The sequence below is a fragment of the Corella eumyota genome, chromosome 2 (assembly GCF_963082875.1).
Source record: "Corella eumyota chromosome 2, kaCorEumy4.1, whole genome shotgun sequence".
NCBI classification, from domain to species: domain Eukaryota; kingdom Metazoa; phylum Chordata; class Ascidiacea; order Phlebobranchia; family Corellidae; genus Corella; species Corella eumyota.
The window spans coordinates 2,659,897-2,674,276 of record NC_137491.1 but is presented as its reverse complement, the minus strand read 5'-3'; the positions used below and the strand labels follow the sequence as shown (position 1 = coordinate 2,674,276).

Genomic DNA, 14,380 nt, shown 5'->3' with positions numbered 1-14,380 from the left:
ATGGTGTCCCAATTGGAATCCCTTATATTTTATGACAGATAAGTGCGATGCTGAAATTCTTGCAATTGAGGCCATTTTTAAAGGTGTTATATATATTAGCCTAAAAAAACATTATATTATTTAAAAAGCATAAATAACAATTAAGCTGTTAATATTTTTTATTTATCGAAAGACTGTAGAGTATTGATTTGTGACTTTCACCGAGAACAAGCATGGGGGAGATGGGTGAGAAAACATGATAATGGCATTGGTGATAAAAGCAAGCAACAATGTGCATTGGGTTTATTGCGATCTGTTGCCTCAGCAGATACTGATGAGATGTTTACAACGGCAATAACTCAGTTGAAAAGTAGTAATATTTGGAATGATAATGCTAAGTTTCAAAGTTATTTTGAAAAATATTGGGAACCTACAAAAGAGGTAATTCAACAAACCACATCTAAGTGTTTAGATTTAATCAAAAAAATAAAATTAAAATCATTATTAATCTTTATTGCATTATTTTGTAGCGCTGGGCTTGGCTCTATAGAGTAAATAAGCTCAAAGTTATTATTAACACAAACAATGGTGTGGAAAGTCAAAACAGAACGTTAAAGGAATGCCATATACGCTTTCGCACAGACAGATCTTTATCTGGAGTTATCACAGTGTTACATAAAGACTTTTTGCCTGAAAGTTTTCAAAGGTTAGTATATCATTTTTAAAATGTGACCCCAAAAGTAGCAGTATCATTAAGTTTTGTTTTATATTTTACACCTAAAACGGTAACTGTTGCTTTTTTAGGTACAGAAATGAAAACCTTGCGGCTTCCAATAACTATCGTCAATACCATGGTAATGTTCCTTCTTTTTTACATGATAGACCCCACAACATTATAAAACATTGCATCAAAAGAATGCTTTCTTCAACTGACATTTCTAGTGAATCGATATCAAGAGTAGAAGATATGTTTTATGTGAACAGTGCAGAAACAAAAGAAGTCTATGAAATTTCTATTTATCAGGGACCAAAATGCTCATGTGTAGACTTTAAAAGAAACTGTTTACCATGCAAACATATGTTTAGCATTTTCAAAAAATTTCCAGATGTGTCATGGGAAAATTTTCCTACATGGTACATAAATTCTCCTTTTATGATTTTGGATCCTTGCATTGTTGATCCTACAAATCCAGTGTACCAAGCTACATGCAAAATTAAACAGACAGTACCACAACGACACGAACCCAATTGTGAATCCAAAACACCATCACAACAACTTAAAATACAAGAGAAAACAAAACACTCAACAATAACGAGAATCTCTAATGCTTTAACAACCATAAGAGATTTATCATTCGATGTTACTTCAGAAGAAGCCTTGTTGAAGGCTGAAGCGACACTAAATGAAGTTATCGAGAATATGAGAAATAATTGTAAACATGATGGTGGGTTGCGAGTGTTGGGATCAGAAGAAAAGATAAAAAAAAAATGGAAAAAAAATCAACCAAAGTAATTAAATCAAAAGTAGCAGTTCATGATGAGCTTCCGAGAAAGTATCCAAAGGCAAACAAGTTTGTATCAAGACATGGTAAACATGCTGATTCTATGCGGGACCTATACCGAGTAACTTCTTTGTTTCCAAAAGGGTGTTCCTTTTATGATGATGGGTCCGACTTTCAAGTTCCACCTGTCAAAAAACCCCGTACTAACTATGTAGCAAAAACACCAGTAGCAATTATAAAGAAGGTTACTCCATCTATTGCGGTACTTAAAAAAAAGGGCTTACTTAAAAACTTGTTAAAAAATGGTCCATATAATATTTCATTAGTAAATATTAAGTCTTTGGATCCCCTTCTTTCCAAGAGTGAATTACAAGTTTTACAAGCCTATGATGCGGACTTTACTGAAGGTTGGCTGTATGACGAAATTATAAATAGTTACCTTTGGTGGTTGTGCAACAAGTATAGCCATATTTTGTTTGTTGACTCATCAGTTGCGACAACTCTAAACAAAAATCCTTCCATAAAAAGGCTGTGGAATAATGTCACTTTGACCGATAAAAAATACATTTTTGTTCCCTGGAATATAACCGGGGCCCACTGGGTTTTGCTTGCTGTGGACATTGAACAGCGAGTTTTGTTATACCTTGATCCTATGAAGGATGTGTGCACAGAATCAAATATGGATGTAAAATCTGCACTGGACATGATGAACTATGTGACAAAACAAAAATTTGGATTTTTAGATTTAAAAGCAAAAGTTGTTCCACATACCCTGCAGCCAGATAGCATGAGTTGTGGAGTTTTTGTCTGTATGTACAGTAAGTGGCTTACTTTGCACCAGAATCTTAAACAACCTGACTGTCAAACTTCCATGTACAGAGATGAGATTTACGCTACTGTTGTTGGCAATTGTCTAACTGGTAGCCACATAAAAAACAAATGTCGGATGTGTGAAAACCAAGACAACAGTAGATGTGATTGGGTCGAATGTATAAGGTGCCAACAGTGGTATCACAGTCAATGTGTTTCCCTTTTACCAACTGAGGCAAAAAATGCCTTATTTGTATGTCCCTTACCTGCAGACAAAAAAAACTAACTTTACCCAGGGCTAAAAGCAACAAAGTTAAGACCGACTGAAGTGGAGGCATAAAAAGTTGAGATCTATTTAGATGTGGTCTGAGATGGCCCCAACAACAAATAAAGTTAAGACCGACTGAAATGGAGGCATAAAAAGTTGAGATCTTATTTAGATGTGGTCTGAGATGGCCCTAACAACAAACAAAGTTAAGACCGACTGAAATGGAGGCATAAAAAGTTGAGATCTTATTTAGATGTGGTCTGAGATGGCCCCAACAACAAACAAAGTTAAGACCGACTGAAATGGAGGCATAAAAAGTTGAGATCTTATTTAGATGTGGTCTGAGATGGCCCCAACAACAAACAAAGTTAAGACCGACTGAAATGGAGGCATAAAAAGTTGAGATCTTATTTAGATGTGGTCTGAGATGGCCCCAACAACAAACAAAGTTAAGACCGACTGAAATGGAGGCATAAAAAGTTGAGATCTTATTTAGATGTGGTCTGAGATGGCCCCAACAACAAACAAAGTTAAGACCGACTGAAATGGAGGCATAAAAAGTTGAGATCTTATTTAGATGTGGTCTAAAATGGCCCTATAATTTTTGGGAAAGATGGTGACAACCTTCTCGTGGTCTTTCCTGTGAAGTGTAGTGAACTAAATCATACACAAACCAATGTCACCCGAAAATTTATTTTGTAATACAATATATATTAAAAAAATGACAAAATTAATTCTGTTGCATGTTTTAAATCATGAAATTGATTTTGTTCCTTTTTCCCGCCGCATTATTTTTTGTGCATTTAAGTTTATGTAAAATTCAGGCCTAGTTCCGTAAATACCTTTGCAGTTTTTGTTTTTTTATTGATAATGGCAAGTTTTGTTAAAACATTGTTGTTATAAAATAAAGTAAAAAAATTAAACCTTTGAGTATTACTTAGATTATAGTCTTTAATACAAAGTAATTAAATTTGGTTAAATGTTTTTTGTTTCTATTAATTCCTAGCTTTCAAATATCAAAGTGATACTTTTTTTCATAACTGATAACTTTTAATTTGTTAAAATGCTGCCATTCTCAATTTGCCCTTATAAAACATAATCTTAAAATGAAGATACGATGACTATTATACCTTTTAAACGCCTAGGTTTTATAAACCACTCAGTTTTAAACAAAAATTATTTTATTTTGGATGGAGGCTTGGGGGAGCTGGAGTCCTTCACAGAAAGAGGGGCTCGGCAGTTCGGATGGCCAGTGGTGGGAGAGGGGTACAAGTTTTTACTTAAATAGTTCATTTCTGTCCCCCCACCACTGACCCACCTTTTCCGGTCTTCACTTGCATATCTACAAAAAAAGTGTTAATGTTTTTTTTAAACCATTCTAAATCGGTAAAATAAAAATTAAGAAGTTACTTTGATGTTGAATCCCCAGCAGGTTTTACTGCCGATCCCCTCTTCTGCTGTCTCCTCCAGCGAGCCCCCTTGCCTCCATGTGTATTTGTTTTTCTTTAAAAAAATATATACCGTATAAGCATTTTGCACTAACAGAATTACAATAAATTAAAAGGTCTACCAAACATTTACAAAACAGTGTTACTTTTAACAGCATCATTTATTTTAGATTTAGTAAAATGTTTAAAAAAATTTTAAAAACAATATAAAAAAATAACTTACTCGCCAAGTCTTTCCTTAACGTGTACAGATTTTCTAAAAAAATATATACTTTATTAGAATTTTGTACTAACATAATTACAATAAATTAAAAGGTCTACCAAATATTTAAAAAACAGTGTTACTTTTAACAGCATCATTTATTTTAGATTTAGTAAAATGCTTAAAAAAAATTTAAAAAACAATGTAAAAAAAATAACTTACTCGCCAAGTCTATTTTTAATACTGTTTGTAGATTTTCTAAAAAAATATAAACTTTATTAGCATTTTGCACTAACATAATTACCAAATATTTAAAATGCAGTGTTACTTTTACCAACACATTTATTTTAAATTCAGTAAAATGCAAAAAAAAATTAAAACAGCAAAAATAACTCACAGTTTATCTTCAATCCCTCCTCCAGATTCTAGGAGAGCCAGGTTATGAGCAACAGGGGGATTTGCAAGAGCTTTAAAATGCTCCTGCATTCCCCTGTTGCCGTGTAAAAAGAAACCTGGCCCTCAAATGTGTTTCCTGAAAAGTTCATCGAATTTGCAAACAAAGAATTTTCCAAAAAATTTCCAAACATATATATGCAAACGTAAAATTTTATAACTGAATAATTCTTTAGATTTACGCGGTAAAAACTCCCATTGTTATTTAAAAGCATATATTGTTATTTTTGTGTTACGGAACAGAGATTACTGTTACGCAACAGAGAATACCAACAGCCAATCACGTACGATATTTTGGTCAGGTTGATTAAGCCAGACTCATAAAAGTCACGTGACAAAACGGGGATTACCCTTTACCAACAAAACCCAAGATGGTAACCGCAAAAATTTTACACAATTTAAATTAGTTTATCCTCACAACAGTTCAATAAAAATTCAATTTTGGACGGACATATTTTTAACCGTGGACCTAATCTTGGTCTTTTCTATGGCGAAATATTTTTGTTTTTTACGGTTTGTTTGATTTATTTAGAAAAAAGTTTATTTTGGAAAAAAGCACAATTTAAACGGCGTTAATATAACGTATTAAGTACAAGGTCCAGTTGATTAAATTAAAGGCAGTGCATTCAATAACTTTAAACAAGTTATAAACGTCGTATCACTTCATAAATAAATAAATAAATAATTTATTTATTTGTAAAACTGCCAGTTGTTGTGTTTGTTTGAACAAAAAAATGTTTTTTGTTATGATCTCATTTTCTTTTTTCGTTCTTGTAATTTTTTTCTCCAGTCTGCACTCACTGGTTCAAAGTTAGCATTAGTCGACGCTTTACCACTACAGAATAAAAACAATTCAATTAAAAATTAATATATATGAAAAACATTAAGATAAAAGATACACAAAAGTTGCAACAAAAACTATTAAATTTTAAAATTAAAATTTAGATTCTAAAAGTTAAACAAATTAAAAAAAATATTTAATTTAAAAAAATTACCTTAAAATTTGATCAGTCTTCCACTTCTGGATCTGTTTGCCAACATCTCCTTCTGCTTTTAACTCCTCCTCCGTCTCCAGGATCAACCTCTTCTCTTCCTCTTCAATTTCCATCTTTGCTCGTTGCCACTTCATCACCATGCCAACCATCTCTTTCCTGGGTTTCTTCGGGACACTTTTTTCTCTCTTGTTCTAAAAATATAAAAAAAGGTAAATAAAAAAAAACAACTTGACACAAAATATAAATTGAATTTGTACCTTAAATAAAACTATAACATTGCTAAAATTGACCAAATTAATCCTCAATAATTAGATTAAATTAAGAAGTAAACACATTTTTAACTAAAACCGGCCATTTAAGCTATTATTTACTACGTCATTTATTTTAAGAGCGCTCAATTTACCGAATAAAATAAATAGGCAAATTTTTTTATTTTAAAAACAGATTTTGTTTAATGAGAACAAACCTTTTTCGCTTTTTTAATTTTTCCCATGTTTTCACTCGTTTTAATATTAATTTTATTATTTTGAGTTAAAGTAGAAGGGTGAGATCCATATTCTACCGGACCTTTTTTTAATTCTGTTACATGATGTCTTTTGGGCTCTAAAAACAAATCCAATTTAACATCTGTAAGCAAAAATCTTCTTGCAAGTTAAAAATTAAATTGAAGGTGGGGGTGGTGGGGGGTTGCTATCATCTGAAGGGGGTAAAGGGGCTGTTTCTTCACCTGAAGGTGGTGGGGGTACATCAGGGGGGTTATTTGGTTAAAAATCGTCGCTGTATTGGGTAGGGTTAACAAAGTAGAAAAGGCCCTTAATATTTTTAAAATAAAATTTAATACAAAATATAAACTAAAATATTGTTGCTTAAAAAATGTTCAATAACTTATAATAAAGCTTAGTGGACATTATATGTCCAATCACATACACATGCACAAAAGGCTGAGATAATTTAAAAACACTGCCACTTGTGATGTGCATGTAAATTTTCAAGGGCAAATATTTGTGAATAGTTGCAATCATATTACTACAATAAAAATCTGGACTGTAGGGTAGGCTACTGACTAGATTGATTAACTTTGTTATCATGTCATTATTAAAATCCCTTTCCCAATAGTGCCTTTATTTTAATTTAAATAATTTAAATTTTAACCTGAACTCTTTGCAGGTTCCTCCCCATCACTGATCTCCATCTCGATCCCATCTTCACCCACTAACCCCACAGCAGGGGAATCCACCCCATCTGGGATAGGTAATGGGGGCTGAGAATCACCAGGAGGTGGGGGTGGTGGGGGGTTGCTATCATCTGAAGGGGGTAAAGGGGCTGTTTCTTCACCTGGAGGTGGTGGGGGTACTTCAGGGGGGTTATTTGGTTGAAAATCGTCGCTGTATTGGGTAACATTGGTGTTGTATGGTTGTTGTGACATGTTGTACTGGTTCCAGTATTGCTGGTAGTAACCATAGTTTATCGACATGGGGTGGTGTGCATGGTTGTCAGGGTAACCAGCATGGTAACCATCTGGTTGTGGTGCACTGGTTGTTTTTGATGAAGTGGCATCATCGCCATTTTCAGGCGCGTCTAAAATCAATTTAAAGAAAATTTTAATTAATGTGAGCTGCTGCTTTAAAAATGATTACTTAAATTATCTTAAAAATTTTTACTATCCAATCTTTAGGCTAAAAGAACTGATTGTTTGCACTATGTTTTACCTGTTGTGTTTTCTGCTACTTTTTTTGGCAGCTCCCACTGTCCCACAGTCTCTCCTTCTTTTTTGAAGAAGTATCTTTTATGTTCACTGTTAATCATAAAAAAACAAATGTTAAAGCATTTGTAGAGTAATTATTTTGCTTTAAAAATAGAGGCTAAAATTAAGTTGGATTAAGAAGCATTAGACTTTAAATTAACTTACCTTATTCCTCATCTTCAAATTGTATTTCTTTTCAGCAAGAGACAAGGTGTGGTATAAACCTGGTTTTAATTTAAATAAAATATGCCCAAAAATTTGGATGTACAGACTACGAAGAGAGACATAGCCCCTATTACCCATTTTTAAAAAAAATGTTGCTATTCTTTTTTGTGTAGTGTAGGAGTTTTAGTCAGGATTAAAAAAATTTTTTAAGTGAATTTGATTTGTTTTTTAGTATTTAATGCCAACCAATTTTTATATCTATAACAACAATATGACTGTGGTAAATATAACAGGCTTTGTCCTTTGGATGCTTACAATTTTAAACTTTTCACCCCAACAACTAACCCTTGCCTTTATTAGAGCAGACAAAAAACGAAAAAAAATGATCTTAACTTTCAGGTAATGTTGCTTTGGTGATGCAGTTGGACACCTAATTTTTTTTTATCACAACAAACTGTCTATGCAAGACAGTCTTGCTATTAACCATCGCTGTTGAGTAATGTTTAAGCAGTCTAAAGTTAACCAACAAATTCCAATAAAATTGAAGTGAGAAAATCAGGTTTAGCGTACCTGTCCCAAAAACACGACCACTCGTCGGGCAAAAAAGATTTTTCATGCTTGTTGACTTGAGTTGTTGCGGTGTTAAGTTGTTTTAGAACATAATTGTCAGATAATTCGGCAGCCTGCCAGTCTTCGATTCGAACCTAAAAAAACAAAAATATTGGTGGTGGCTCTTTTTAAAAACAAATAAAACAACCGTACAACTTAAGAATCGCCAGACTAATTTTGAAGTCTTTGTTAATATCAAAAATAAATAAAATTAAATATAATATCACAGTGTTAAAAGTATGGTGTGGTTTTACAATTAAATAAAACCACTAACTGGGGTCTTAATTTAGATGCTGTTTTACCCATATTAAATCTTATATAACTTATGTACTATTGATAGATCTTATACTTCACTAATGACACCAATAATGATTTCACTTGTACTTTCACATAAAAAAAAACTATAACTACAAGGAACTTTAATTGTAGCACTAATTAAAAAAGTATGGTAGAGAGCAGGCTGTTATAGTTAAAACAAAAATAGTAGTGTTTGGAAAATTTAAATGGTAAAGATATTATAATATTACTGCCAGCGTGGTGTAGTGGTAAGAACACTTCCTACACCACCATTAGGTCGTGGGTTTAATCCCCACTGATCTCATGCTGTAGCGCCCTTGAGTAAGGCACTATAAACGATATGAACTCCTGCTGAGCCAGAACCTAATGAGCAGCATAATTACCGGGAAATTATAATCTATAATATCCCAAACTGCTATTAATATCCTAAACTGCCACAGGCAACTCAAGACTAGGTTGGAGTAGCTGATGTTTCTCTATGTTTAAGTCATGCATTCGACTTTCCCACATCGAGGATAATATACAAAAAAATAAATTACATATAATGTTGGTGATTGACTTACTTCTATTTCGGTGATAAGTTTATAAAAACTTGAAGATTCCTTTTCTATCACAGCAAAATATTCGAGTTTACTTAACAACGTTCCAGACATTTCTTCTATCTTTTCCTGTTGATTAATTAAAAGTAAAATAAAAATGTCGCAAACAATAATGGATGTTTTACACACATTGTGATATATACATTATAGAAACTGCAAGGCTATGAAACAAAGACCTAACCAGTGGGTAAGTTATTTAAAAATATGGTCCATTCCATACTATTTTAAACTGTCAAAGCAACTCGAGGACAAGGGTAACAAATGTTATCCTATGTTTAGGCAATTAAGATTAATTTAAAACATTTTACAATTTAAGTATCTACAATAGATCAAAAGTAATTACACTAACTACTCTTAAATAATTGTTAAAATTAATTGAAAAATAACAAATTACTATGCACAGTACCTTGTTTTTAGATCCAGTTTTTAATAGTTTAGAATCAACTTGTGTGGATTTATCCTCAAAACTTCGTTCAAATAACATGAACTTGCTTGGTTGAGATGGTTGGGGAGATTTCGAATCAATTTCACCTTCCTCAAGTTCACACACATTATATTTACTAAAAATATTTTTTACACTCTTAATTTTAATAATTAAAACTTACTACTTTTTTTGCAAAGCATTTCAATAAAGTTAGTTACACTTTTGACACTACCAAGAATTAAACCGGGTACCCCTGGCCCTAACTGTATAAACTATATGCCACTTTTTGCCGCTGCAATTCTTCACTATTAAATGTATTATATACACGACATTCTTTTTAATTAAAGTTTAATTTTGCACAATATCAGTTTTTTTTAGTTTTACAAAAAAATATTATAACATACCTAAAATCTTCACTAGAATTACTAGCTTCTTCCTCTTTAATAATTTTATCCAATCTAAAATAATAATAATAATAAGATCATAATAATAATAAAGCTAAAGTTTAAATAAAATTAGATTCAGGACCAAAAGTGATAAAACAGTTAAAAAAATAATTACCGTGTAGGCTTTTCTTCAAAATTCTCTTTCTTTTTTACTTCTTCTAAAAAAAATTTTAATCCAATAAAAAAAAACATTTTTATATTACTTAGAGTATGATACTCACATTCAATTAGGCCTACAAAATGTTTTTAACTTATTCTAAATTTTAATTTTAAATTAATATAGTGACCACTAGTGTCTGAATCTGATGATCCGGCATAATTCGTCAGTTTAATTTGATCTCCATTAAAGATTTTCCGCTTTTTCGGAGCAATAGAATCAATTTCTTCATCTTTTAATCTTACTTTTTTTACTTTTGTATCTGCGCATTTAAAAATCATTTTTTAGACAATTTAGTATTTTTAAAAGAGCCTAAATTTTGTTTTTTTTAGCTTCGGAAATAATTCATTTGATATGAGATTTGGTAACTAAAATTGTTTTTAGAAAAGTTTATTTTTAATCTTAAAAGTTACATTATAAAATGCAAGAAATGAGAATCAAACTTAAAGACCCAAGTTTGCAAAAATCAAAATATCAAACATGCACATTTTAAGTTGTTAAAAAAATGTAAAAATAAAACAAACTTACGTGTAGTAAGGGCGTTATCTAATTCCGCGTCAATGTCAAAGTCAACATCAGTTGAAATATTTTCTTTTATCATTACAGGCGATTTTCGATCCTTTTCCCTGTAAAGTTGTTGTTAAGAAATAATGTTATGGATAACTTAAAATCAAAAACTGCCACAGATATTTTTGCAAAACAAAAGCTAATAATTCATTGACTTAAACTAATGATACTTTCTTTACAGATAACTTACCTTCTGTCCGAAGAAAAAAAATTTATTATCTTGGCAATATTTAAAAATGAGTAATGTATTTATATGTCTTAAAAATGAAAAAATATTTGGCCAGATTTTTAACTTAATCTAAATCAAATAAAAATTACAAAAAAGTTTTAATATAATTTTGTTATGTATTTTTTTTATGCATTTTGGTTTTTACAGTGATTAAATTTCCATACCTCATTTTTTCTTGATGCTTTTTATGGGTTTGTAAAATAGCTGCTGCAATAAAAATAAATATAAAATATTTAAAAAAAAGAAAAATAGAATTAAGTAGTAAAAACCAACCAAAATAAAAAAAAAATTTTAACAAATTTGGCAAATAATTGAAAAATCTTACATGACATTTTAAAAACTTACATTTTAAAGAAGTTTTTGATATTAAATATTCCTTATTTGTTTGAAATTTGCTTGCCAAGATTTCGTCTTTAGATTTTGGCGATTTTTGTTCCACAATATCAATAACTGGTTCTTCTTTACTTATATTCACAATATCTTTTTCAACATCTTTTTCCGGTTCAACTTCTTTTTCAATTTTCTCATTTTTAGGAGAATTTTGTTCATATTGTTTTGATATTTCTTCGGGAACTGTCCAGGTGACTTCGTTAGTTTCAGTATTCCAGTAATAAGGGTGGTTCGTGTTTTCATCTATACATTGTGTCCATGAACCCCAGTCAACTAAAATAACAAAAAAATTTAATTTATTACTATAATGTCACAAAACTGGGGTGTTTTTTTCACATTTATTTATCCTTGATGTAGAAAGGTCACCTTTACAACCTAAACATAGGGTAACATAAGTTACCCTGACCCAGTCTCGAGATGCCAGAGCAGTTCAATAAAATATGAATTATAAAAGCACCTTACTCAAAGACAATTTAAGAGCAGAGGGGATTTAACCCAGGATCTCATGTAGTGCAGACAAGTGTTCTAACCACTAAACCATGTCGTTGGTCACTACACCAAGCTGCCGGTTTTTGTTGTGCTATGTTATTTATTTTATATTTCTTGACAAATTATCAAATTGAACATGGAATTTTAAAATAAAAAATTTTTCGTACTTTCTTGTATTGGTGTTGTATCGTCAGCTTGTTTGGTTTCAATATCATCAATTTCTTTCATAAAATCGGCAAGTTTTATATCAACTGAGTCATCATTAACTTTATCCTCAGTTTTATTTTTTGCTGAGTCATTTTCATCATCATCTGTTTGTGCACCATAATCTTCCACTAAGCCAATTCCACCATATGATGACTTTGTACCTTGAACAATTTTATGTTTAACAAAATGTTATATTTTATAACATAAAATTTTCGAAGCTCTATTAGCGTCATCTGCCAGTTTAAATGCATTATACTAAAATAAATGCGGAAAAGGACGGAATTCGCAGGGTAGATTACGGTAAGGTATAAAAATTTTTCTGCCCTTCCGTAAAACGGGCAGATGCTGCTAATAGAATTTCAAATTTTTAAGCATTTTTTTACACCCAAAAATATAGAAAAAGTTAACCTATGGTGGTGTAAATATTAGCTGCATAGGTAGGCACAGTTAACCAAAAAAGTAACTACGTTAAGTGCTAATTCGTTACACAATAAATTAACTAAAAAAATGACCATTTTTAAAAAAAAACAAAAGTTTTTATCTAAGTTCATAATTCAACTGAACAAACCTAGTTTTAAAAGATGTTTTTAAAACTGGAAAATTGCCCAAATAACAGTGGCCAGGTGGTAACCAGACACTTCGGCCCCCGGACACTTCGGCCAAAATTTTTTTTTCAAAACATATGTCATTAACGTAACAGCCAATAAAAACTTTTAGATATACTGTACTTTATGCAAAATTTTATTTTAAATATCGGTAAAATATGGTCTTACGCTGACTTTATACACGGGAATTTCATCGCTGACTCCCCGCCGTTTTTTTGCAGGACAAATCTTTTGGCAACTCTTTAAACATTTTATTCTTTGTGTTTTAGTATATAAATTTATATACATTAACACAGGCAATAACTAATAACATATTTATGCACATTCCTTAGTGTAAAAAATGATTAATTAATGATCTATTTTCTTCAAATATCGTTTAGAAAGACGGCCCTATTTCGCAAAACACGTGATATCATATTGCATCATCGTCTTGTGTCACCTAAAAGCACGCGCTTTCAAAATTAGTTTTTTATAGGTTTTAGTTTGTAAAATTAAAAAATTGACACAGGAAAAGAAAGATAACATATTTATGCATACTTCTTAGTGTAAAAAATAAAAAATGAACGCTCTATTTTCTTCAAATATTGTTTGGAAAGGCGGCACTATTTGGCAAAATACGAGATAACAATTATGCATTGTCTTCCGTCACCTAAAAGCGCGCGCTTTCAAAATTAGATTTTATAGGTTTTAGTTTGTAAAATTAAAAAATTGACACGGCAAAAGAAAGATAACATGTTCTTGCACATTATTATTAAAAAAAAATATTAATTTACTGCTTATTTTGTTTCAAATACTGTCTAAAAACTGTATATAACTACGCAAAAATAAAATTTATCGCGGTAATTAAAATGCAAAATCCCCACTGTTTTAAAAAAAAAATTTTGGCCGAAGTGTCCGGGGGCCGAAGTGTCTGGCATTCGGCCAAATGGTAGTTACATACATCGTTTAAAAATTGAAACATTTAAACCCGATAAACAGCAAAATTAAACAAACATATCCTATATTACCACGATTTTCTTGTAAAAATAATGACTTAACGAACTTAATTTAACGGAAGCACAATTTAACAAAAGTTAACAGGTTCGATAACAATCTTTAAAGTTAACATAAAAGTTAAATTTTAACGAAAAATTTAACTTCGTTAATTAACAATTAATGCATTAAAAGGTTTGGTGCCCACCTTTGATTAACTGTTTACGTTTTTGCAAAAGGCATTTCTTAAATTTCAATTAAGTTTTGGGACTAAAAATTTGATTTAAATTTTAGTTTACATTAAAAATCACTAAACACTTACTGATTGTAGGTTCTGGAGTATTTCTGTTAAGGTTTCGGCCACCAATCTGTAAAATTGGTTTCCGACGACTCATTTTGATTTTCAGATGACTGTATTAAAATCAGCAGATCAGATTAAAGTGTAGAACGTTGTGAGACAACAACTCAAATAAAATAATTTTGCTGTGTGTACGCAACGTTGTTTGACGATGAATTTTGAATTTGTGTACTTTGTGACTGTGAAATAGAAATACATTGTAAAAAATAGATAACAAAAACTTTAAATATATAACAGTCTAACTGTCTAAATGTCAGTTTTAAGCAGCTTAGGGTCACATTTTAAACTATTATACATTTGCTGTCCGTCGCCATTGCCTGTAGTTAACTGTTTGCAGAACTCGTTGGACCAAATCCTTAAAACCAAAGTGTTGTCAACTACTTTTTATTACTTGAAAAGTAGTTTGGGAATAGTTAACTATTTGATGCTAATCAATTTTGAACACAAAACCTTGTTTTTATTATT

At 31.2% G+C, this 14,380-nt stretch overlaps 2 protein-coding genes across 3 annotated transcripts; both read right to left on the bottom strand.

Annotated features, from left to right (window-relative positions):
- Positions 1-3,735: 3,735 nt before the first annotated feature.
- Positions 3,736-4,965, bottom strand: LOC145741280 (uncharacterized). The gene is made up of 5 exons (XM_082558842.1): positions 4,607-4,965; positions 4,432-4,467; positions 4,231-4,263; positions 3,970-4,062; positions 3,736-3,901 (listed from the first exon to the last, which is right to left on the bottom strand). The coding sequence occupies exons 1-5, from the start codon at positions 4,693-4,695 to the stop codon at positions 3,736-3,738; spliced, it is 417 nt and encodes a 138-aa protein (XP_082414968.1). The 5' UTR covers positions 4,696-4,965.
- Positions 4,966-5,173: 208 nt separating this feature from the next.
- On the bottom strand, positions 5,174-14,229 carry LOC145741921 (formin-binding protein 4-like). 2 transcript variants are annotated; one of them, XM_082559614.1, is made up of 16 exons: positions 13,880-14,229; positions 11,941-12,141; positions 11,240-11,557; positions 11,059-11,101; positions 10,627-10,724; positions 10,229-10,360; positions 10,057-10,099; positions 9,900-9,953; positions 9,478-9,631; positions 9,036-9,140; positions 8,137-8,270; positions 7,367-7,452; positions 6,810-7,235; positions 6,124-6,260; positions 5,658-5,848; positions 5,174-5,497 (listed from the first exon to the last, which is right to left on the bottom strand). In XM_082559614.1, exons 1-16 carry the CDS (start codon positions 13,950-13,952, stop codon positions 5,407-5,409), a joined length of 2,286 nt encoding a protein of 761 aa, XP_082415740.1. In that variant the 5' UTR covers positions 13,953-14,229; the 3' UTR covers positions 5,174-5,406. The 2 variants fall into 2 exon arrangements, with proteins under 2 accessions (XP_082415740.1, XP_082415741.1); XM_082559615.1 differs by having other exon boundaries at positions 10,057-10,096.
- Between the last annotated feature and the right edge of the window lie 151 nt (positions 14,230-14,380).